Here is a 22427-nt window from a genome sequence, read left to right as displayed (position 1 = left end):
ATAAACTTTGGTATGAAGGAAAGATACATAAGGATTTCAGAAGCTCAGAAACATATCTCATGTTTGAAAGCATTTGCTTTCTTTTTCTGTGAATGGTCTATTCCTATTTCTTTACCTTTTCTCTCCCCAGCCAGACTGCTGTTTTCTCATTTTTAGTAATTGTTTTATATAATGAGGAAATTAGCCCTTTGTGATATGATGGCCAACAACACTTGTAATGGCAAATTAGAAGTAAAATGAGCTCATGCTTATCTCACTAGCAATGATCACAGGATGAGCACACGTGGAGGAGGGTCTGGTGACAGGCAAACTACGAAGGTAGGTGGCTGAAGTAAAACTGGACCAACCTCTGTGCGGAGCAATTAGACGATCTCTCTCAAAACTACAAGTGCACATCCCCAGCAATCCCACCCCTGGGAATGAATTCAATCACCCCACCAGAATTTATTGAGCACATACTACATGCTCAGTATGTGTTGCTATGTGCCACATGGAACAAAGTCCAGGCATTAAGACCCACAGAGGATTGGGGGACAGTGGGGAGGGCAGTTTCAGACTTTGGGTTTGCTTTGAGGGAACTGGGAGGTAGCACAGGAGCCTGATGACCTGACTTCAAGTGTTCAAGAGATCCCTCTGGCTCTAAGAAGGGAGTCACTGGGCCTTGGGGGCAGCGATGGAGGTGCTGAGGGAAAGTTGGGGTCTGGGGCTGATTCCCAAGGCAGAGCCAACAGGACTGAGAAGGGGAAGTGAGGCAAGTGCAGAATGACTCCAGTGCCTTTGGCCTAGGGAGCTAAAGGATGGGATTCCCATTTGTTGAGATGGGAAGTTAGGAGGAAGGAGCAGTTTGGGACAAAGATGCAGGAGCTGTCAGGTATGTTAAATGTGAGCTGCCTAATAGCCAGCTGGGCCATGGAGGAGGCAGTGGCACGTGGTGGCATGTGGAGCAGGGAAAGGAGCCCAAGTTGGGGGCTGGGGAGATAAGGTGACTCAGGAGAGGGGAGATCCTCAAAGGCCAGAGAAGAGGCACTTGGGTTGGTGGCGGGGGTGAGGAAGGTGGGAGGGGAGGCAGGAAGTCATTGCACATCACACATCGAAGGCTACAGATACTTGCAGCCTGGGGGAGGTGATAATGGAGACCTGACATTGGGGTCTGGAGACCTACAGGCGCCAGGTGACCTTGATGGGAGCTGTTTCATGCAGGAGTGCCAAAGGGAAAAGCCTGAGGGGGGTGAGCTCAAGAGGACCTGGAAGGAGGGAAGAGGAACAGTGAGTAGGTTTTTACATTTTAAGATGGAAGATAAACCAGCATGTTTGTAAGGAGGATAGAAGTAGTAGAGTAGAGGGAAAAGAGAAGATGCAGGAGGTGAGGGGGGAATTGCTGGAGTGATGTCTCTGGGTGGGAAGCAGTGGCTGTCCTTGGCCAGAGGGCCCCTCTAAGAAGTACAAATGTCAGCAGGTCAGCAGTGAGGACAGGAGATGGCACTGGGGGCAAGCTGCCAGCAGGGGAAGGGCTAGATTTAGCAGGGATGGGATGTGCCAGGTGAGTAGGAGTGAGAGGGTGAGGGGAAAGATACTCTAGGATGGGCAAGGAGGAGGGGAGGACGTGGGAAGGTCCACGCAGGGCATGCGCTGGTGGGGTCTAAAATCTTTATGTGCTAGAGTGGGGAGCAGGGGTGGAAGAAGAAGAAAAAAAGTCAGAGGGCAAGGTGCCTGGGCACTGGTGTGGGGGCCTGAATGGCGTGGGGGATGAGGCCGCAGGGGGACAGGAGACTGCAGAAGTAAGCAGTGGGCGCTGGCAAGACTGTCCACGTGGACACTGGGTTCCTGAGGCAGGACACAGCGGGTAACACACCGCCGGGGAATCCCCTGCAGCATTATCAGTCAGAAGACATTAGAAACGTTCTAGGGTATGCCAACAAGGAACTGTTAAATAAAGTGTGGCAGACAATGGAACACCAAGCAGCAATGAGAAAGAAGTGCATCTGCTCCGTAAATACTAACGTGAATTGAGTTTCAGAGAAATTACATGAAGAAGTGAAGTGTGTGACTGTACAAAGCACTGCCATCTATGGATGCGCGCATACACACACTCAAGAAATGGCAAAGCAACCACCTGGGGGCAAGAGTGGGGTTAGGGTCTGGAAGCTGGACCTGGGGGGGCCTTCTGCTAACCATACTTCCTTTTTTACTTGTTACATTTAGTGCAGTAGACACACATAAGTGGTCAAAAAGAACTACGATTTAGAAGTATGGAAGAGGGGCGCCTGGGTGGCTCAGGTTAAGTGTCTGACTTTGGCTCAGGTCATGATCTCAGGGTCCTGGGATCAAGTCTGGTATCCATCCATCCGGCTCTGTACTCAGTGGGAAGTCTGCTTGAGATTCTCTCTCTCCTTGGAACACCTGGGTGGCTGAGCAGTTAAGTGCGCCTGCCTTCCGCTCAGGACGTGATCCTGGGGTCCTGGATCGAGTCCCACATCGGGCTCCCCGCATGGAGCCTGCTTCTCCCTCTGCCTGTGTCTCTGCCTCTCTCTGGGTCTCTCTCATAAATAAATAAAATCTTAAAAAAAAAAAAAAAGATTCTCTCCCTCTGCTTTGATGTGTGCGTGTTTTCTCTATCAAAAAAAATTTACCTGTGAAGTGAATAATAAAAACTTATAGATGCCTAAATTTTTTAAGATTTTATTTGTTTATTCATGAGATACACAGAGAGAGAGGCAGAGACACAGGCAGAGGGAGAAGCAGGCTCCATGCAGAAGGCCGATGTGGGACTCGATCCCGGGTCTCCGGATCACACCCCGGACTGACGGTGGTGCTAAACCGCTGAGCCACTCGGGCTGCCCTAGATACCTAAATTTTAAAAACAGACTTTACATCTATAGGACTACTGCAAACACTTCTCAACATCCTTTTTTCGTATGGTGTTAAAATTTCTAGAAGTTTTATATTTCTACTACTCTTCTTTGTACCTAAGGATCCTAAACACTTTCAGGAAATAACAGATTCTTCTCTACAGATCCCTTTAGAGAAACATTTTGTCCTAGCATCTTCAAAGGGAGTACCTCATTTATCCAGGGCTAGGGATAAACCTCGACAGCGCCCACGAAGGCACACCGGCATCCATACCCGTTTCAGATCACCTGTCCACCTCAGACTAGTTGCTGTTCCACACTGTTACACGTAGGTCTTTAGCAGTTCTGGCTCTAGTTCAACAGTTTATAGTTCAGTTCTGCATAAGGACTTTGTAATGATCTGAGTATCACTGATTTACTGGGAAAAATGTATGACTTTCTTTAAGGATTTGGAATCCTGGGAAAGGGACCCTGGTGATGATCTGGTACAGACGTGTCAAGGAAGAACAAATTAAGACTCAGAGAAAGAGATTCTCCAAAGGTTACCTGGAAAGTTTGTTGAGTTGGAGCTGAAACTCCTGCTTCTCTATGAGATACTTTTTTGTTTTTTTAACTGCACCAGGGTCTACCTGTTAAAAGAATTCTGCAGTCTTAACTGATTAATTTTCGGTGGTTATCTTGGGGCCTATTTTTCTATTAAGGCACACTCCAACTTCAAAAGGGAAATCAGGGACGTCTGGGTGGCTCAGTGGTTGAGCATCTGCCTTTGGCTCAGGTCGTGATCCAGGGTCTTGGGATTGAGTCCTACGTTGGGCTCCCCATGGGGAGCCTGCTTCTCCCTCTGGCTCTGTCTGTGTTTCTCATGAGTAAATAAGTAAAATCTTTTTTTTTTTTTTTAAAGGGGAAATCAATGAGAATAAAAGCTGAAAGCAGTGGTTTGCAAACTTCTATAAACCATCATTATACCATATGCCATCTTAAAACCCTTTTGCTGTACTATTATTACTTAAGGGTTTGCATTTTTCTTTAATTTTTTTTTTTTTTTATGATAGTCACAGAGAGAGAGAGAGAGAGAGAGAGAGGCAGAGACATAGGCAGAGGGAGAAGCAGGCTCCATGCACCGGTAGCCTGATGTGGGATTCCATCCCGGGTCTCCAGGATCGCGCCCTGGGCCAAAGGCAGGCGCCAAACCGCTGCGCCACCCAGGGATCCCCAGGTTTTTGCTTTTTAAAAAAATCTTAAGGCAGCCCCGGTGGCTCAGCGGTTTAGCTCTGCCTTCAGCCCAGGGCGGGACCCCGGAGCTCCGGGATCGAGTCCCACGTGGGCTCCCCGCATGGAGCCTGCTTCTCCCTCTGCCTGTGTCTCTGCCTCTCTCTCTCTTTCATGAATAAATAAATAAAATCTTAAATGTCTGTTATTTTTAAAGGGAAATGTGATCGCCTTCTTTTCCATAACCTATGTGGTTCATCACATTTGATCTCGTCGCCTGCTAAAGCTGCATCTGAAGTTGGTTCTCTCATTTCAAAAGGGAGAATCAGCCAGTGCTGAGGGCGTGTTGACAGCAAACAACACACACTGGAACTGTGAAGTGAGAGCGTCAGGTGGGCACTTACTGCCGGTCGGTCGGCGGACTCTCCTCTCGGCAGCAGGATCAGCAACGGTGGGTGCCCTCGGGGGTCGCGGTACACCAAGTCCTCCCCTGTCCGTCTTACGAACAACGGAACTCGGCTTGGGGGTGGAGGCCCAGCGGTGGCGCAGACAGCACCGAGAGCAGGATCTCCACCTTGGCCACTTAAGCCGGTGCCGCGGGGTCCGGAGAGCAAGCCCCTCCTCTGCACGCAAGCCCGCTCCGCACGCCGCCGCTCTCTCCAGCCTGGCCCGTCACGCCTCGAGGCTGGCCTGGGCAGTTTTCTGACTGCGAGCGGACCGAGGCTCAGAACAATGCGGCCGAGGCCCAGGCGACCTTTGCCGCGGCTCTAGGGGCACCTCGGGGCTCCGCGGCCATCAAGCCCACTCTGGGCGGACCTTCCCACGTCCTCTCCCGAAGGCTGAGTGGCAAAGAGGCAGGATAAGGCCAGTCTTCCCTTTCACCTGCGAGAACTGAATCCGGCGAGTCTGTCCACCAACAACTCGGAGAAACACACCCGGAGCCCTCAAGGCCGGGCCGGGCCCGGGGCGGCAGGCGGCCCCCCGCACCTCCGTCTCCCCACCTGTGGCCGCAGCCCGCACCTCGGAGCCCCGCGGGAGGGTCGATGGAGGTCGCCCCTCACCACCTCCCGGCACCCCCACCGCCAGCCCCGGGGTGCGGGCGCCCCCGCCGGGAAGCAGGGCGCGGGAAAGCGAGGCGCCGCCTCCTCTCCCACGCCCCGGGGCTGGGGGCCCACCTCCCCGGCGCTTCCCGCCGCCCGCCGCTCACCCGCAGCCCCGCCGCGGCTCCCGCCGGGGCTCCCGCCGCAGCTTCCGCTCGGGGGGCGGACTCGGCAGCCTCCACTTCCGGTCCGGCCGCGGCGGGCGTCCCCGCGGCTGGCGTCCCCTCGCCTGTCCTCCGGGGCGCGCACGTCCGCGTCCGCGGGTTCCGTGGCTCGCGGGTACCGGCCCTGCCTCCTGACCCCTCCCCGCGGCCTCCCCAAACCCCCCACCTTACTCTTCTCCGCCACCGGGAAAGCAAGAAAGGCAGCTGTTACAATGGTCGTAAAAACGGAATGATAAATATGAAAATATATATGCTGTTCATAATTAAAATAATCAAATTCGCAGATGAGCGTATAGCCGACTCTTTTTAATGCTGTGACTGTGGAATGAACGAATGAATGAATAGAAAATCTATCTGAAAAAAAATCCATCTGGAAGATGAATTGGGCAATAAAAACAACTTTTTTTGTGTGTTAAAGCATTAGGATTATGGAAGGCTTAAAAAACTTTTCATGGCCTTATTTCAATATCTTTTATGGTGTCCCTAAATATGTTTTAAGTAATAGCAGACACACATTTCCCCTGCTCCCTGTAGGCTTTTTCTCCAATCTGCCTTTTTTGAGTAGGAGCCCTGAAAGATGCTCTGGACAAAGAAACATCTTATGGTCAAATTAAGGTCGAGAAATGCCAAGAATTAAAAGTCATAATGAGACTCATTTTCAAAACGGAACTGATTCCAAACCCACTCCTTGGCAAGGTCTCCGTCTCCAAAATGGCAGCTTCATCTTCCTGGTTGCTTAAGCCCAGTGTCTGACAGCGTCCTGGATTCCTCTCTTTTTCTCGCTTATTTCTCATCTGAAAATCCTGCCATCCCTGTCTTCAAAATATATCTGAGATGCAATCAATCCTCCCTGCTTCCACGGCCACCATCCTGACCCAAGCCCATCTCCCTCCTGGTCTCCTAGTCTCCACTCTGCGCCCTATGGTCTGTTTCCCACACTATTCTAGCGGCCAGGTCTAAGACTGGATTTAAAGGGTGAGACCAGTTGGCAGAGAGGCAGCACCAGAGCCCCTTTATTCTTTAATTCCATTTGGGGATCATTCTGCCCACCAGGAGGTAAGATCTGAGGCCTGGACCCAGCAGGGGGCACGGCGTGCTCAGTTCTGGGGGATCTCAAGAGCGTTCTTGCCAAAGCCCAGTCAATGCTGACTCAGCTGGCCTCAAGGTCAGATCCCTGAGAGACAAGGTCACTGTATCCTCCACAGGAAGGGGCAGCAACATTGCAGGATGTGTTATCTTAAGCCACATCAGCAACTGCCAGGTCCCCGAAGTCCTCATCTACAAGAACAACAACCAGTCCTTAGGATTCCTGACTCATTCTCTGGTTCCAATTTGGGCACCACAGTCCCTCTGACTATTGCTGGGCTCTCAGCTGAGGACAAAGCTAGTTACTACTATCAATCCTATGACGCCTCAGTTGAGCCTGCATGGCTCAGAGTTCCAGACCCCGGAGTAAGTGACACACACAAACCTTTTAGCTCTTCTAGCACATTCATGACATCTGCTGGGTAAATCTTACTTTCTTGTCACCATGATGATTTTAAGTCAATTCTGGCATTTTTGTGGTTTTAGTGTTCACACCTTATGTATGCTGGCTCCACGTGCATCTCTGCCTTCCTGGCTGCTGGTGGCGTATTGGTAACTGTGGTCTTTATCCTTGGAAGTCAGTGTAGCTGGACCTAAAATCCTTCACTCATGTTTTCCTTCCCTGAATATCTTAAATATATCACTCTAGTTTCTTCTGGTATAAAATGTTGCTCTCAAGAAGTCTGATAATCTGATTTTTCTTTCTCTTGTGATTTTTTTTTTTTGCCTCAATGCTCCAAGTTTCTTTTTAAGTTTATTGATTTTTGCTAGAATACATCCTGGTGTCGGTCACTTGGATCAGTTTTCTCAGGTTTACAGTTTCCCTTGGAATATATGGTTTCAAAGATGTTTTTTCTAATTTAAGGAAAGGTCTCTCAAATCTGTACTATTTGTACTTGACTTTGTACTATCCTCTTGTTTCTTTTCAGAGTCTCCTATATTATACAGGTGTTGGCTCCTTGTGTGTGTGTATCTGTGTGTGTATGCACCTATCTTCTAAACTTGTAACTTTTTTCTCAAATTTATTTTGTCAGTCTGCTTATTTTACATACTTGAATGAGAAGAACACAGGTGGGAACTTACATAACCTGTCCTCAACCCTTCTATAAGGCAGTCATCAAATTTTCTCACAAAGAAAACCAGCAAGTCTCCTTATACCAGCATGGTGCGGGCATAAGGAGAAGACAAAGACAGCTCGATGAAATGTAATACAGCTGCCAGTCAAGGATGAACATATGTAATATCAATTGATTTTTCACAAAAGCACCAGAGCAATTCAATAGGAGAAAGCAAAGTCCTTTCAATAAGTGGTGCTGGAAACAAGTAAACTTCCATTTCCATGGACTAAAAAAAGTTAATGTAAAATTTGTAGACAGCAAAGGCAGTCATCATTAATGTACACATGATGATTCCATTTGTATGCAAACACCTGTGTTACCACCTTCCAGATGAAGACAAAGAAAATTTCCAACACCCCAAAAGGGACTCTTAGTGGCTGCCCAGTCAGTACTCCCTCATATTCTGCTGGTAAAGGTTGAATTTGCCCTGTGCTCTGTGTGTGTGTGTGTATACATGTGTGTTCAGTGTGGATTCAGGCTCCACTGAGGAAGCAGGGCCTGTAATCTCTTCTTGGGGATGCTGTGGGCATGTCCTTGATAGATGCCCAGGGTGTTGGCAATAGGACGCCAACTCTGACTCCGTGGGTGCTCAGTGCTCCCTGGAGTCCAGAGCTGTCTTCCAGCCCCTACCCAGGCCACCCTTCACAGGACCACCTCCCTATAGAGCACAGTGCTAAGGAGGGGAGCTGATCTGCACAAAGAGAATCTCCCTGCCTCACTGGGAGAATAGGAGAGATGGTGGACTGCTCATCTCCAGCTGTGGGGCCTTGGAGATAGGGTTAGTATTAGGTCTTTAAATGCTTAGAAAAATTCACTAGGGAAACCATCTAGGCATACGTTTTCTTTGTGAGAAAATTTAAAATCAGAGATTCTATTTTTTTAGCAGATATAGGACATTTTAGATTTTCTATGTGTATTCTGTTACCTTTTGAAATCTGTTTTCAAGGAATTTGTCTATTTCATTTGGTTGTCAATTTTATGGACATGAATTTACTTACATTATTCTTTTAAGCTCCTCCCTCTCCAAGACTGCGTTGTTCTCCATCTTTTCCCATTTCCACTCCAATTTCATTTCTCTCTGTGGATATCACTTGGCATTATTCTTTGGGGGTGGGGACAAGAGTGTTCTTTAGGGGTAGAGTCAGGGCCTAGGCCCTGAAGCAGCAGGGGCTCATGGGGCTGTCCCTGGGGTCCACTCACAGTGGGGCAATCAGGCCCCTGGTTTCCTGCATGCCAACCTCTGCTAAGGGTCCCTGGGGCCATGTCCCAGCCGGTGGGGTGGGGTGGGGATGAAAAGGATCAGGGGAGGGGCACCATTGTGCAGAAAGGATGACTTTCTCCCAGGGTGCTGGGGAGGGAAGGGTGGAGTCGCACCGTAGAAGTGGGGGGCCTGTGGGACCCAAGACAGGGCTTAGGTAGGTACTTTCTTCTGCTAGCTTTTTTTTTTTTTTAAGATTTTATTTATTAGAGGCACACAGAGAAAGAGAGAGAGACAGAGACAGAGACAGAGAGAGGCAGACAGAGACAGACAGAGGCAGAGGGAGGCAGAGGGAGAAGCAGGCTCCGTGGAGGGAGCCCGACATGGGACTTGATCCCCGGTCTTCAGGATTATGCCCAGGGAAGGCGGCGCTAAACCGCTGAGCCACCAGGGCTGCCCTTCTGCTAGCTTTATATTTAGATGCTCTTCTTTTCCTGGGTACTCAGGATAAAGTTAGGTTACTGATCTGAGATCTTTCTTCTTTTTTAATATAGGCACTCACAGCTCTCCATTTGACTCTGGTTGATGTGTTTGTTGCATCCCATAAGTTTTGGCATGATGGGGACGACTGGGTGGCTCAGCGGTTTAGTGCCTGCTTTCAGCCCAGGGCGCGATCCTGGAATTCTGAGATCGAGTCCTGAGTCGGGCCTCCTCCATGGAGCCTGCTTCTCCCTCTGCCTGTGTCTCTGCCCTTCTCTGTGTCTCTCATGCATAAATAAAATCTTTTAAAAAATAAGTTTTGCCATTATGTGTTTCCTTTTTCATTCCTCTCCACTATTTTCTCCTTGCGCTTGTAGCTTTTTTCTTTGACCCACTGACTTTTTAGGAGTGTGTTTGATTTCCACACACTTGTAAATTTTTCTTTTTGTTACTGACTTATGGCTTCATTCCTTTGTGATAAGAAAAGATATTTTGGGTGACCTCAGTCTTTGAAAATCTATGAAGACTTGTTTTGTGGCCTAACATATGGTCAACCTGGAGAATGTCCCATGTGCACTTGAGAAGAATGAGTATTCTTCTGTTGTTGGGTGGCATGTTCTATAGATGTTTACTAGGTTGAATTGGCTTACAGTGTTCTTCATGTCAATTTCCTTGTTGATCTTCTGTCTAGATGTTTTATTCATTATTGAAAAAGGTATAACTAAGTCTCCATTATTGTAGAACTATTTCTCCCTTCAATTCTGTCAATGTTTGTTTCATACATTTTGGACTCTGTTGTCAAGATATAATGTCCACTTTTGTCTTGAGACTGTTTTTTTTTAAATTTTTTTTTATTTATGATAGTCACACAGAGAGAGAAAGAGAGAGAGAGAGAGGCAGAGACACAGGCAGAGGGAGAAGCAGGCTCCATGCACCGGGAGCCTGACGTGGGATTCGATCCCGGGTCTCCAGGATCGCGTCCTGGGCCAAAGGCAGGCGCCAAACTGCTGCGCCACCCAGGGATCCCCTCGAGACTGTTTTTGACTTAATATGCACTTTTTCTGATATTGGCAGAGCTACATAAGCTACTTCAGTCTTTGGTTACTATTTGTATGGAATATATTTTTCCACTCTTTTATCTCAACTCTGTGTCTCTGTATCTCGTGAGTCTTTATATCTCAAATGAACCATATCTATGAATAATTTTTTAAATGCATTTTGCCTATCTCTGCCATTTGTAGAAAATTTAATCTATTTACATTTTTTAAAAGATTTTTTTTTATTTATGAGAGACACAAAGAGAGAGGCAGAGACATGGGCAGAGGGAGAAGCAGGCTCCATGCAGGGAGCCCGATGTAGGACTCGATCCCAGAACTGCAGAATCATGCCCTGAGCCAAAGGCAGTTGCCCAACCACTGAGCCACCCAGGTATCCCTAATCTATTTACATTTAAAGCAATTACTGATAAGGCAGGGCTTCTGCCATTTAGCTATTTGTTCCCTCACCTTCCTTGGGGAGACTGGATCCTCCACAAAGGCAAGGCTGCCACCAGCACCCCTGAAATCTTCATGCTTAGCATGGTCTCTGGAAGAGATGTTCACTGGAAGAATAATGAATGGACTGTTGCTTTTCAGACATAACTTTCTCCTCCCCTTGGGTTACTACCCCCAACTAGTCCAGGACAGCAACTTCCCAGTTATGATGAGTGTCTGAATAGTCCCCACCTGGCTTGGCGGGGGGAATACTTCAGAGTATTCAAGGGGTTCATGGCCTTTGTGTCTAAAAGGATACTTCCACTTGTTCCCTGCTCACCTGAGAAAAAAATCCTTGCTTCAAAGTAGCCCAGACTCCTAAGGTGGACAACAAGGTTGCTGAGATCTTGTCCTACCCCTTTTTCCCAGAGAGATGCTAGTGGAATCGTGGCCCTGTTCAGTTTGGTCACGGGTGCCATGCCTGGCAAAGCCTTCTCATAGCAAAAGGGTGAAAGTCCCGCTCCAGCATCTCTGCCTTCTGGAGGAAGTCTGGGTCCAGTCCAACACCCACAACACCATCTTGATGAAGATTCTGATGCTATCTTGACCACACAGTCTGGCAGCAGAGGAGTAGAGGGCCAAGGCTTAGTTTGATCTTTTTTAGGAGATAGAGGACTTGTCCATCTTTTGTTTTTTTTTTTTAAGATTTACTTATTTGAGAGAGAGTGTGAGAGCAAGTGGGGAGGGAGAGGGAGAGAGAGAATCTCAAGCAGGTGTCATACTCAGCACAGAGCCCAACGCAGGGCTCGATCTCACGACCTTGAGATCATGACTCAAGCCAAAATTAAGAGTTGGATGCTTAACTGACTGAGCCACCCAGGCACCTATGACTCATCCATCTTGCATAAACAGCTCAATACAAGATCTGTGCATTTTTCTATTGCTTTGTGCTTCCCCTGCCTTGGGCTCGCCTCCTCTCTGGCTGGGCCACTGGCTGGACTGCACAATTATGGCTGTTGTTTGGGAACAGATGATTATGTGTTCTAGGGATCCTGTTCTAAGTCTTGAATCAGGTCAAATTCTTCAGCTTTGACCTTCTGTGGGGATGGGAGAGGTTGGCCTGAGAGGCTGCCTTTTAGGACAGTGTACCCCCACACAATAAACCCAGCAGAGGTTGGAGACCTCGAGCAAGGGCCAGATTCCTTTTCCTTAGGCCTATGTCCCTGTTGCCAGCCTGTCCCTCCTCTACCTCATCCATCCTTCTTCCCTCTCAGATATTCCCTCATTCCCATCCCTAGTACTCATCCATATTACCACCTATAGGAGGTATATAGCTCTCACTAATCAATCTCATCTTGATAAACCTTGGCCCAATCAGCTTTGTACCATCTCAGCCTCTCCTTTCTCACATGGCTCTAACTCTCTGACTCTCCTTCTCTACTTGCCTTCAACCCTAATGTTATGGAAACAAGCTCCATCTTGAGGAAGGGTAAGACTTGCACCATGGCCTTCACTGCCTCTTTGGTCAACTAGAAAAAGCAGCAAGAATCAGAGGTGAGAAGAGGCTCTTGGGGAACTCTTCCAGGTGGCTAAGAGCTGAGGCTTTGCCTCCCAGCATGTTCCAGATCGCACGTACCAAGTGCATGGAAGGGGCTGGGTTCCTTGCCAGGATGGAATTTGTTGCAGGGTAAAACAGAATTCTAGAGAGCACATTTACAAGGCATGTTGTCCCTCATAAGACAGGGAAGGAAAACTCAAGCCTCTACTCATACTCTTCAGAAGCTGCTTCTGGAGAAGCCAGAGCTGTGCTAACCTTGGTCTAACTCTGCATTAGAACCTGAAATCCTCAACTCTGCCTCTGCCTAGTGATAGAGCCCCACAATACAAGAACCCCAGAAAATGTGTTCTGTATAATTTCAGGAAAATTGAAGATGCCAAGCTTGGGCATGTGAGGCTAGAAGAGCCCTCACTGGGCAGACTTAGCTGAGGCACACATAGGAAGAAGTGAAGCTGATTCGGGCCCCCTGGGCAACATGAGCTATGGTCTGGGAAAGGCTTCTGACTGGCTTCCTTTGGTAGATGTCTTGCCTTCGATCATCAGGTAGGAGCCAAGAGGCAAGGCCCCCTCTTGGGGAATAGGACCATCCCAATACTTTGGGCTTCCAGGAACCAGGTGGAGTTCCCACCCCAGTACTGAGATTGATCCCTACTAGAAACAGACCAAATCCTCAAGACGTGGGTAGGACAGGGTAGAGGAGAGTCATTCAGTCTCTGGCCCTCTTCCCCCAGGCATGCAGGAATAACTGCTTTGTGACCCTTAGAATAGAACTATCTAGGAGGGGAAGATCAATTTATCAAGACGATGTAATAATTCTAAACATGTATGCACATGATAAAATATTCTCAAAATATATAAAACAGAAATTGATAAAACTACAGGGAGGAGTTAATAAACCCCTATATGGTGGGTGATTAGTACAGCTGTGTCGATTAGCTGTTATCACCTAATGAAGACATATACAGGGATCCCTGGGTGGCGCAGCGGTTTGGCGCCTGCCTTTGGCCCAGGGCGCGATCCTGGAGACCCGGGATCGAATCCCACATCGGGCTCCTGGTGCATGGAGCCTGCTTCTCCCTCTGCCTGTGTCTCTGCCTCTCTCTCTCTCTCTCTCTGTGACTATCATGAATAAATAAATAAAATCTTTTAAAAAAAAAGACATATACAAAATCCAAAACTAATATTTAGCAAACCAAATCCAACAGAATATTAAAAGGACATGTCATAATCAGGTTATATTCACTCCAGCAATGCATTTTAATACTAGAAAACCCATAGGCTGAAGTAAATGAAATTAGGTTTGGTCAAAAATAAATGAAAGAAAAAAAATACTATCATCTCAATAGAGGTAGAAAAAGCATTTGGTAAAATTTAGTAGGAGAAGAAATAAGAGATTAAAAGCATAAGGTTTGGAAAGGAAGAAATGAAGCATAATTACTTGCCAATAATATGATCTTCTACTTAGAATACTGAGAAAAATCAATTGAAAAATTAACAGAAATTACAGGAGAGGTTTACAAGGTGACTTATACAATCAATACATGAAAGCCAATCACATTTCTATATACCAGTAATAAGCAGAAAATTTAATAATAAAAACTATATACCACACCAAAAAATTATAAGATATCTAGTGAAAATCTATAAAAGTTTTTGAAAACCTATATGGGGATACTTATAAAACTTTAAAAAATAAGTTTAAAAAACGAATAAATAATAGCCCATGTTTACAGATAAGAAAACTTTTTTTTTTTAAGATTTTGTTTATTTATTCATGAGAGACACAGAGAGAGGCAGAAACACAGGCAGAGGGAGAAACAGGCTCCATGCAGGGAGCCCGACATGGGACTCGATCCCGGGTCTCCAGGATCACGCCCTGGACCGAAGGCAGGCGCTAAACCTCTGAGCCACCCAGGGATCCCCCCAATTTCCTTCTACCCAGAAGCAAAGACAAGAAGAAAAAAACCAACGAGTGTCCAGAGGGGCATGCTGAGGAAAAGAAGAGCTCCCCGAGGGCTGGGCTCCTGGAATCTCTGTCACATGCCCAGGAGACGGGAACAAATGGGTGTCGGAACCGGGCTGAGGCTTGCAGCTGAGGAAGGAGAGCACAAAAAAAGAAAACCACACACACACAAAAAAACACACACACACAAACACACACACACACACACACACACACAAAATAAAAAATGAAAAATAAAAATAAAAAAAAGGAAGGAGAGCACAGAACCCCCCAGGAAGCCTGGGGCCCCAGGCGAGCTTCCAGACCCCTCCACCCCCGAACCGCCCCTCTGGAGCTGCAGTAGCCACACGGGCAGCTCCACTGCATGGTCTCCAACAGCTTCTGCAGCCTGGTCGGCGTCCTTCAGCTGGCAGTGCTTCAGGTACAGGTGCTGCGGTGTCCCCGAGACCTCCTCCAGCAGAGTCTCCAAGGGCCCAGGGACCATGTACGACAGGTTGTCACCACTCAGATCCAGCTTCTTCAGGGAGGCGGTGTGAAAAGTTCTGAGACAAGTAGGTGATGCCCACGTACAGGAGCGGATCTCCAGGGAGTGCAGTGGCTCCTGCAGGTGACTGAGGAGAGAGGGTGCGGCTCTGTCAGGGGAGGGCCGGGCCGGCAAACACCTGCCTGTCCCTGTCGGGGCCAGTCCTGCGGCAAGCACCTCACCTGGGCTGCCATTTACCGATAGATTTAGGAGTATGTCCTTTGGTGTACCAAGGATTGGCCCAGTCTCAACAGACCTACCTCCTAGGTTCTCTTCCAACGCCCCCGACACAGTTTCTCTGGTGAAATGGAGACCACATTAGTACCTGGTAGGACTGCTGACAGGAGCTGTTTGGAAAGAGATTATATGACCATAAAGAATCCATAGCATAAGCTTGTTTTTTATACAGGTTTGGGTTTGGGGGAGCTTAGCTTGGCTGGGGTGTGCAGAAGGCCTCCACCCAGAAATTTCTGGGAGGCAGCACAGAGCAGATGTTTCCCTCCCATAATCATCCTGGGAGCCGTGCACACTCCTCTCCAGGGCAGCACAAATACCAGGACTGATCTGTGTTGTCTCTAGTTCTTTCCTCAGGGCCCAGCACAATGCCAGGCACTCAGCAGAGCCCAAAAGTATTGTTGAGGAAATCGCTGCATGCATCTTTCCCCATTAAATTTCTCTTCCTAAGGAGATCCCAGCCACTGGCTACAGGGGAAGCCCAAGTTCCCAGACTGCCTGCGATGCCATGAGCAAGTAAGGAGAGCCACCACTTCCTGTCTTACCCTCTGCCCTGACTTGACTTGAGGGGGCATCCTGGGTACTTTTTAGAGGACCCTGCCCACCCCTTCACCTGAGCACTTGATGCAGGTTGCCTGACAGGTAGGAGTAAGAGTAGAGCTTCTGAAGGTGACCCAGCTTGCTGAGCTATGACAGGAAGTACCTGGAGGGCTGCTCAGGCTCAGAGGAGAAGGCCCAGTGGTAGCAGGCCAGCTTGAGGCCTTGCTGGTTGCAGATCCTGCCCAGCTGGGTGGCAAACAGGCTCTGCTCAGACAGTGCCCAGAACCAGTCAAACACCTCCAGCTCCTGAATGAAATCTAGGTTCAGGATTTTCAGGATCCCTATAAGGCTATTAAAAAGCATTTCTTTAATATGCAACTTTCTACTGCAGAGAGGCAGGGACCCACAGCTCCCTTCCACTTTATTCAGGAGGCCAGAGAGGAATGTATCTAACTTGAGGGGCCTTCATAGGAAAAGATCCATGTGTAATTCCACTAGTTCCTGCAGACTCTGCTGGCTTGGGCTTGGCCCTGGCCGGGGGCATCACTGTGAATGGTAACCAAAAAGGGAACCTGGCCAGGGCCTCAGAGGCGCCTTTACCTTGGACCTGTTCGGAGTCCAAGGTCAAATCCAGCACCCTCAGTTCTGACCTCCTGTGGAGATGAGAGCGGTGTGAGGAGATGCTGACATCTGGGGAGCCCATCAGGGCCCAGGGTAAGCAGAGCAGCAGCAGCAGCAGCAGCAGCAGCAGCCCTGGGCCACTGTGGAGTCTAAGTCCCCAGTCTCAGCATCAGCCCTTCCTAGGTGCCCCCCTAGTCCTCTCCTCTCTAATGGGTTTTTCCCTTCCTACTTTCCAGTCCCTATTCCTCACACAACCTCTACCACAATCCCTAGAAGGTAAAAAGCACACCCCTTAATGCTCTTCAGCTACACCATCAACCACTTCACGCAGAGATCCTCACTCACAGCCCTAGCAGATTCCAGTACTCCCTCCCTTCCTTCCCAGCTCTACCTCCAACTCAGAGCTCTTTCAGCACCCATACTTCAGTCCAGCAACCCCCTTACCTGGGACAAGTCCTCTGGGCAGGGCAGGCAAGCGCAGCTTGCAGGCTGTCTTGGTTGGGCCACTGTACAATCAGGGAGCCCAGGTGGAGAAAGGGGAAGGACCAGACCTGCACCAGTGCCTTCAGAGCCGCCACCTTTTGGCAAAAGCAGCCATGAGCAGTGGTGGGAAGTACTTGACTGTGAACTCTTCCAAGGCAGGTATGGGTGAAGCCTCATTGCTCAGGAGGTTGTGGGCTGCAAGTTCCAGGATCTTGGGTGGTGCAGGATTGCTCATCTCCATGGACCTGGTGAAGAGTCAGGAGACTTGTTGCCTCAGCATCCCCCCAAGTCAGCACGGAGGCTCCAAGTCCTTCATGTCCATCGCAGGACAGATGTTAGCCAAGGAACTGGAGACCTCGCTCCACCCTCCATTCATGACTCCACATCCAGAGTTTGGGTCTTGCAAACCTGACTCTGTGACTGTCTCCCCCAACCCCCCACCCCAGGCACTGGTGGCACAGGGCCCAGAACTATCTCAGGGCCTTTACATTTACTCTTCTCTCTGCCTGGAAGATTTCTCCTAGAAATCCACTTGGCTGGCTCCCTCACTTTATTCTCTTTCAGTCTCTGCTTATATTTCCCCTTGTTTGAGAAGTCTTCCCTGAACACTGAACACTCACATAGGATAACACTCCCGTCCCTTAATGATGACTCTATCCTACTCTGCTTCATAGCTCTTGTACTACCACTTCTACCCTACCACCCACTCGTTCAAACACACACACACACACACACACACACACACACACACACACAGGTATCATTGCTTCTTGTCTATCTCTGTTAAACTGTAAGCTCCATGAAATAAAAGAGGTGTCTGCTCTTATCATTGCTGTAGTCTGAGGGACCAACATATAATAGGCAACTGAGGCATATTTTAAGTGCATTACAAGAGCAAGTCTGCACATTGTAAGCTCACCACAATCCCACTGATTGAGCTTAGGGTGACGGAGGATGGAGGTTTTCTTTCTTTTATTTATTTATTTATTTATTTTTTATTGGTGTTCAATTTACTAACATACAGAATAACCCCCAGTGCCCGTCACCCATTCACTCCCACACCCCGCCCACCTCCCCTTCCAACACCCCTAGTTCGTTTCCCAGAGTTAGCAGTCTTTACGTTCTGTCTCCCTATCTGATATTTCCCACACATTTCTTCCCCCTTCCCTTATATTCCCTTTCACTATTATTTATATTCCCCAAATGAATGAGAACATATAATGTTTGTCCTTCTCCAACTGGCTTACTTCACTCAGCATAATACCCTCCAGTTCCATCCACGTTGAAGCAAATGGTGGGTATTTGTCATTTCTAATAGCTGAGTAATATTCCATTGTATACATAAACCACATCTTCTTTATCCATTCATCTTTCGTTGGACACCGAGGCTCCTTCCACAGTTTGGCTATCGTGGCCATTGCTGCTATAAACATCGGGGTGCAGGTGTCCCGGCGTTTCACTGCATCTGTATCTTTGGGGTAAATCCCCAACAGTGCAATTGCTGGGTCGTAGGGCAGGTCTATTTTTAACTGTTTGAGGAACCTCCACACAGTTTTCCAGAGTGGCTGCACCAGTTCACATTCCCACCAACAGTGTATGAGGGTTCCCTTTTCTCCACATCCTCTCCAACATCCTCTTGTTAATTTTCCCCATTCTCACTGGTGTGAGGTGGTATCTCATTGTGGTTTTGATTTGTATTTCCCTGATGGCAAGTGATGCAGAGCATTTTCTCATGTGCGTGTTGGCCATGTCTATGTCTTCCTCTGTGAGATTTCTGTTCATGTCTTTTGCCCATTTCATGATTGGATTGTTTGTTTCTTTGGTGTTGAGTTTAATAAGTTCTTTATAGATCTTGGAAACTAGCCCTTTATCTGATATGTCATTTGCAAATATCTTCTCCCATTCTGTAGGTTGTCTTTGAGTTTTGTTGACTGTATCCTTTGCTGTGCAAAAGCTTCTTATCTTGATGAAGTCCCGATAGTTCATTTTTGCTTTTGTTTCTTTTGCCTTCGTGGATGTATCTTGCAAGAAGTTACTATGGCCGAGTTCAAAAAGGGTGTTGCCTGTGTTCTTCTCTAGGATTTTGATGGAATCATGTCTCACATTTAGATCTCTCATCCATTTTGAGTTTATCTTTGTGTATGGTGCAAGGGAGTGGTCTAGTTTTGTTCTTCTGCATGTGGATGTCCAATTTTCCCAGCACCATTTATTGAAGAGACTGTCTTTCTTCCAATGGATAGTCTTTCCTCCTTTATCGAATATTAGTTGCCCATAAAGTTCAGGGTCCACTTCTGGATTCTCTATTCTGTTCCACTGATCTATGTGTCTGTTTTTGTGCCAGTACCACACTGTCTTGATGACCACAGCTTTGTAGTACAACCTGAAATCTGGCATTGTGATGCCCCCAGATTTGGTTTTCTTTTTTAAAATTCCCCTGGCTATTCGGGGTCTTTTCTGATTCCACACAAATCTTAAAATAATTTGTTCTAACTCTCTGAAGAAAGTCCATGGTATTTTGATAGGGATTGCATTAAACGTGTATATTGCCCTGGGTAACATTGACATTTTCACAATATTAATTCTGCCAATCCATGAGCATGGAATATTTTTCCATCTCTTTGTGTCTTCCTCAATTTCTTTCAGAAGTGTTCTATAGTTTTGAGGGTATAGATCCTTTACATCTTTGGTTAGGTTTATTCCTAGGTATCTTATGCTTTTGGGTGCAATTGTAAATGGGATTGACTCCTTAATTTCTCTTTCTTCAGTCTCATTGTTAGTGTATAGAAATGCCACTGACTTCTGGGCATTGATTTTGTATCCTGCCACGCTACCGAATTGCTGTATGAGTTCTAGCAATCTTGGGGTGGAGACTTTTGGGTTTTCTATGTAGAGTATCATGTCATCGGCGAAGAGGGAGAGTTTGACTTCTTCTTTGCCAATTTGAATGCCTTTAATGTCTTTTTGTTGTCTGATTGCTGAGGCTAGGACTTCCAGTACTATGTTGAACAGCAGTGGTGAGAGTGGACATCCCTGTCTTGTTCCTGATCTTAGGGGAAAGGCTCCCAGTGCTTCCCCATTGAGAATGATATTTGCTGTGGGCTTTTCGTAGATGGCTTTTAAGATGTCGAGGAATGTTCCCTCTATCCCTACACTCTGAAGAGTTTTGATCAGGAATGGATGCTGTATTTTGTCAAATGCTTTCTCTGCATCCAATGAGAGGATCATATGGTTCTTGGTTTTTCTCTTGCTGATATGATGAATCACATTGATTGTTTTACGGGTGTTGAACCAGCCTTGTGTCCCAGGGATAAATCCTACTTGGTCATGGTGAATAATTTTTTTAATGTACTGTTGGATCCTATTGGCCAGTATCTTGTTGAGAATTTTTGCATCCATGTTCATCAGGGATATTGGTCTGTAATTCTCCTTTTTGGTGGGGTCTTTGTCTGGTTTTGGAATTAAGGTGATGCTGGCCTCATAGAACGAATTTGGAAGTACTCCATCTCTTTCTATCTTTCCAAACAGCTTTAGGAGAATAGGTATGGTTTCTTCTTTAAACGTTTGATAAAATTCCCCTGGGAAGCCATCTGGCCCTGGACTCTTGTGTCTTGGGAGGTTTTTGATGACTGCTTCAATTTCCTCCCTGGTTATTGGCCTGGTCAGGTTTTCTATTTCTTCCTGTTCCAGTTTTGGTAGTTTGTGGCTTTCCAGGAATGCGTCCATTTCTTCTAGATTGCCTAATTTATTGGCGTATAGCTGTTCATAATATGTTTTTAAAATCGTTTGTATTTCCTTGGTGTTGGTAGTGATCTCTCCTTTCTCATTCATGATTTTATTAATTTGAGTCTTCTCTCTCTTCTTTTTAATAAGGCTGGCTAATGGTTTATCTATCTTGTTAATTCTTTCAAAGAACCAACTCCTGGTTTTGTTGATCTGTTCCACAGTTCTTCTGGTCTCGATTTCGTTGAGTTCTGCTCGAATCTTTATTAACTCCCTTCTTCTCTTGGGTGTAGGATCTATTTGCTGTTTTTTCTCTAGCTCCTTTATGTGTAAGGTTAGCTTTTGTATTTGAGTTCTTTCCAGTTTTTGAATGGATGCTTGTATTGCGATGTATTTCCCCCTTAGGACTGCTTTTGCTGCATCCCAAAGATTTTGAACGGTTGTATCTTCATTCTCATTAGTTTCCATGAATCTTTTTAATTCTTCCTTAATTTCCTGGTTGACCCTTTTATCTTTTAGCAGGATGGTCCTTAACCGGAGGTTTTCTTTCTTCACTCATGAAGCATCAGGTTAATTTCAGGTCACTTATATTCTTTCCACGGCCTAAACCCTCCTTTCTTCCTAGGCTTCCTAGGCTTTCTTCCTACACTTCCTAGGGAAGTGTAGCCCCATCCCATTACCCTCCAAGGCCACCCAGGCTACAGAGCAGATCTTTGTGCTGTGACAGAGATTTTCTAGACCCGTGCTGTCTGATGTGAAAGCCATGAGACACATGTGACAACAGACCACTTGAAATGTGGCTCATGGGACTAACTCAATTTTTAGTTTTATTTAATTTCAATTAATTTCAATTAATAGCTACATGTAGCTACATGCTACATTTTTGGACAGTACAAAACTAGAATCTATAGAAGTCAGAGACAGGAAACATTCATTCTTAATCTCACCAAGCTATGAAATCCACTCCTATGATGCTATTATGGCGTTGGCAAGAAAACTGAGAAATATAATATGTCCCTTTTTAAGGAACAGTGAATATTGGCAATTATTGGCCAATCTCACTTTTTTATAAAGATATTTATTTATTTATTTATTCATTCATTCATTCATTCATTCATTCATGAGAGACAGAGAGAGAGAGAGAGAGAGAGAGAGGCGCAGAAGCAGGCTCCATGCCAGGAGCCCGACACGGGACTCAATCCCAGGACTCCAGGATCACGCCCTGGGCCAAAGGCAGTTGCCAAACCGCTGAGCCACCCAGGGATCCCCTCACTTTTGAAGCTGGATGTAAAAGTCCTAAACAATGAAACACTGACAAATCGTTCTCTTAAGAAGGGTTAATGTCATTAATTATTTAACTGTGTCAATGGCGACAGGAAAATCAAGTAAGGGATAGGAAGAAAATTCCTGAACCTGATATTTAGTAGTGGTGTTCTATATACACTGCCTTTAAAGTCAAATAAGAGCCACCATTCACATCCTGCACACCTGATGCACCCTGCACGTCCAATTCAGGGAGTGTCACTGATCCAGGGCCCACCCTGTTGCCCACAAGAATCCCTGGCAGCCTGGAGCAAGGGCCACACCTCACATGTGTTGCTCTGCACCAAGGACTGCGTGCAACAGACTAGCTCCTGGGAGACACTTTGGTTTGAGGACTTGCCAAGGACTTTGCTGAACCTGCTTGAGAGTGCCTGGTGGATCTGGCACACTTCCACCTCACCTTGCCTCCCTAATTGCCTCATCGCCTATGTCCATCTGTAGCTCTCCAAGCCTTCCTTGGCTCCTTCCTCATTTTCCTTCATAGACAACTCCCCTAGTAAAATCCTTGCACATTTTCCTATCTTAGCATCTGGTTCCTGTGGGGCCTGGACTAACTCAGATGTCATATCGCCGCTTCTATTCAACACTGTACTGGACATCCTGTCACACTTTTACAAGGAAAAAGGTTGTATGAGAACAGGAAAAGAAGAAACAAAAGTGCTAATAAATGTAGATCATATGACTCTTTACACAGGAAATCCAAGACAATCCTAGACAAACCTACAGAATAATAGAGTTCAGCCAGGTTGTGTCACATAAGATTGACATATAGACATCAGTGGTGCT

At 46.9% G+C, this 22427-nt stretch overlaps 1 protein-coding gene across 2 annotated transcripts; it reads right to left on the bottom strand.

Annotated features, from left to right (window-relative positions):
- Nucleotides 1-14023: 14023 nt before the first annotated feature.
- LOC144309550 (uncharacterized) lies at nucleotides 14024-16779 on the bottom strand. 2 transcript variants are annotated; one of them, XM_077890637.1, is made up of 4 exons: nucleotides 16560-16779; nucleotides 15658-15800; nucleotides 14981-15067; nucleotides 14024-14808 (listed from the first exon to the last, which is right to left on the bottom strand). In XM_077890637.1, the coding sequence occupies exons 1-4, from the start codon at nucleotides 16773-16775 to the stop codon at nucleotides 14271-14273; spliced, it is 984 nt and encodes a 327-aa protein (XP_077746763.1). In that variant the 5' UTR covers nucleotides 16776-16779; the 3' UTR covers nucleotides 14024-14270. The 2 variants fall into 2 exon arrangements, 1 of the variants encoding a protein (XP_077746763.1); XR_013375514.1 differs by lacking the exon at nucleotides 15658-15800.
- Between the last annotated feature and the right edge of the window lie 5648 nt (nucleotides 16780-22427).

The sequence above is a fragment of the Canis aureus genome, unplaced genomic scaffold (genome assembly GCF_053574225.1).
Source record: "Canis aureus isolate CA01 unplaced genomic scaffold, VMU_Caureus_v.1.0 ptg000086l_RagTag, whole genome shotgun sequence".
Classification (NCBI taxonomy): Eukaryota; Metazoa; Chordata; class Mammalia; order Carnivora; family Canidae; genus Canis; species Canis aureus.
This window is presented reverse-complemented; position numbering and strand designations above follow the sequence as displayed.

Excerpts from the sequence above, each read along its gene's own strand:
- LOC144309550 (XM_077890637.1), bottom strand. The coding sequence starts at position 16,775 with ATGAGGCTTCACCCATACCTGCCTTGGAAGAGTTCACAGTCAAGTACT. Across the intron at positions 15,068-15,657 it reads GAGCCTGAGCAGCCCTCCAG|CTCCTGTCAGCAGTCCTACC; the intron begins GTACTTCCTGTC and ends CTTTCCAAACAG. Across the intron at positions 14,809-14,980 it reads GTTGGAAGAGAACCTAGGAG|TCACCTGCAGGAGCCACTGC; the intron begins GTAGGTCTGTTG and ends CTCTCTCCTCAG.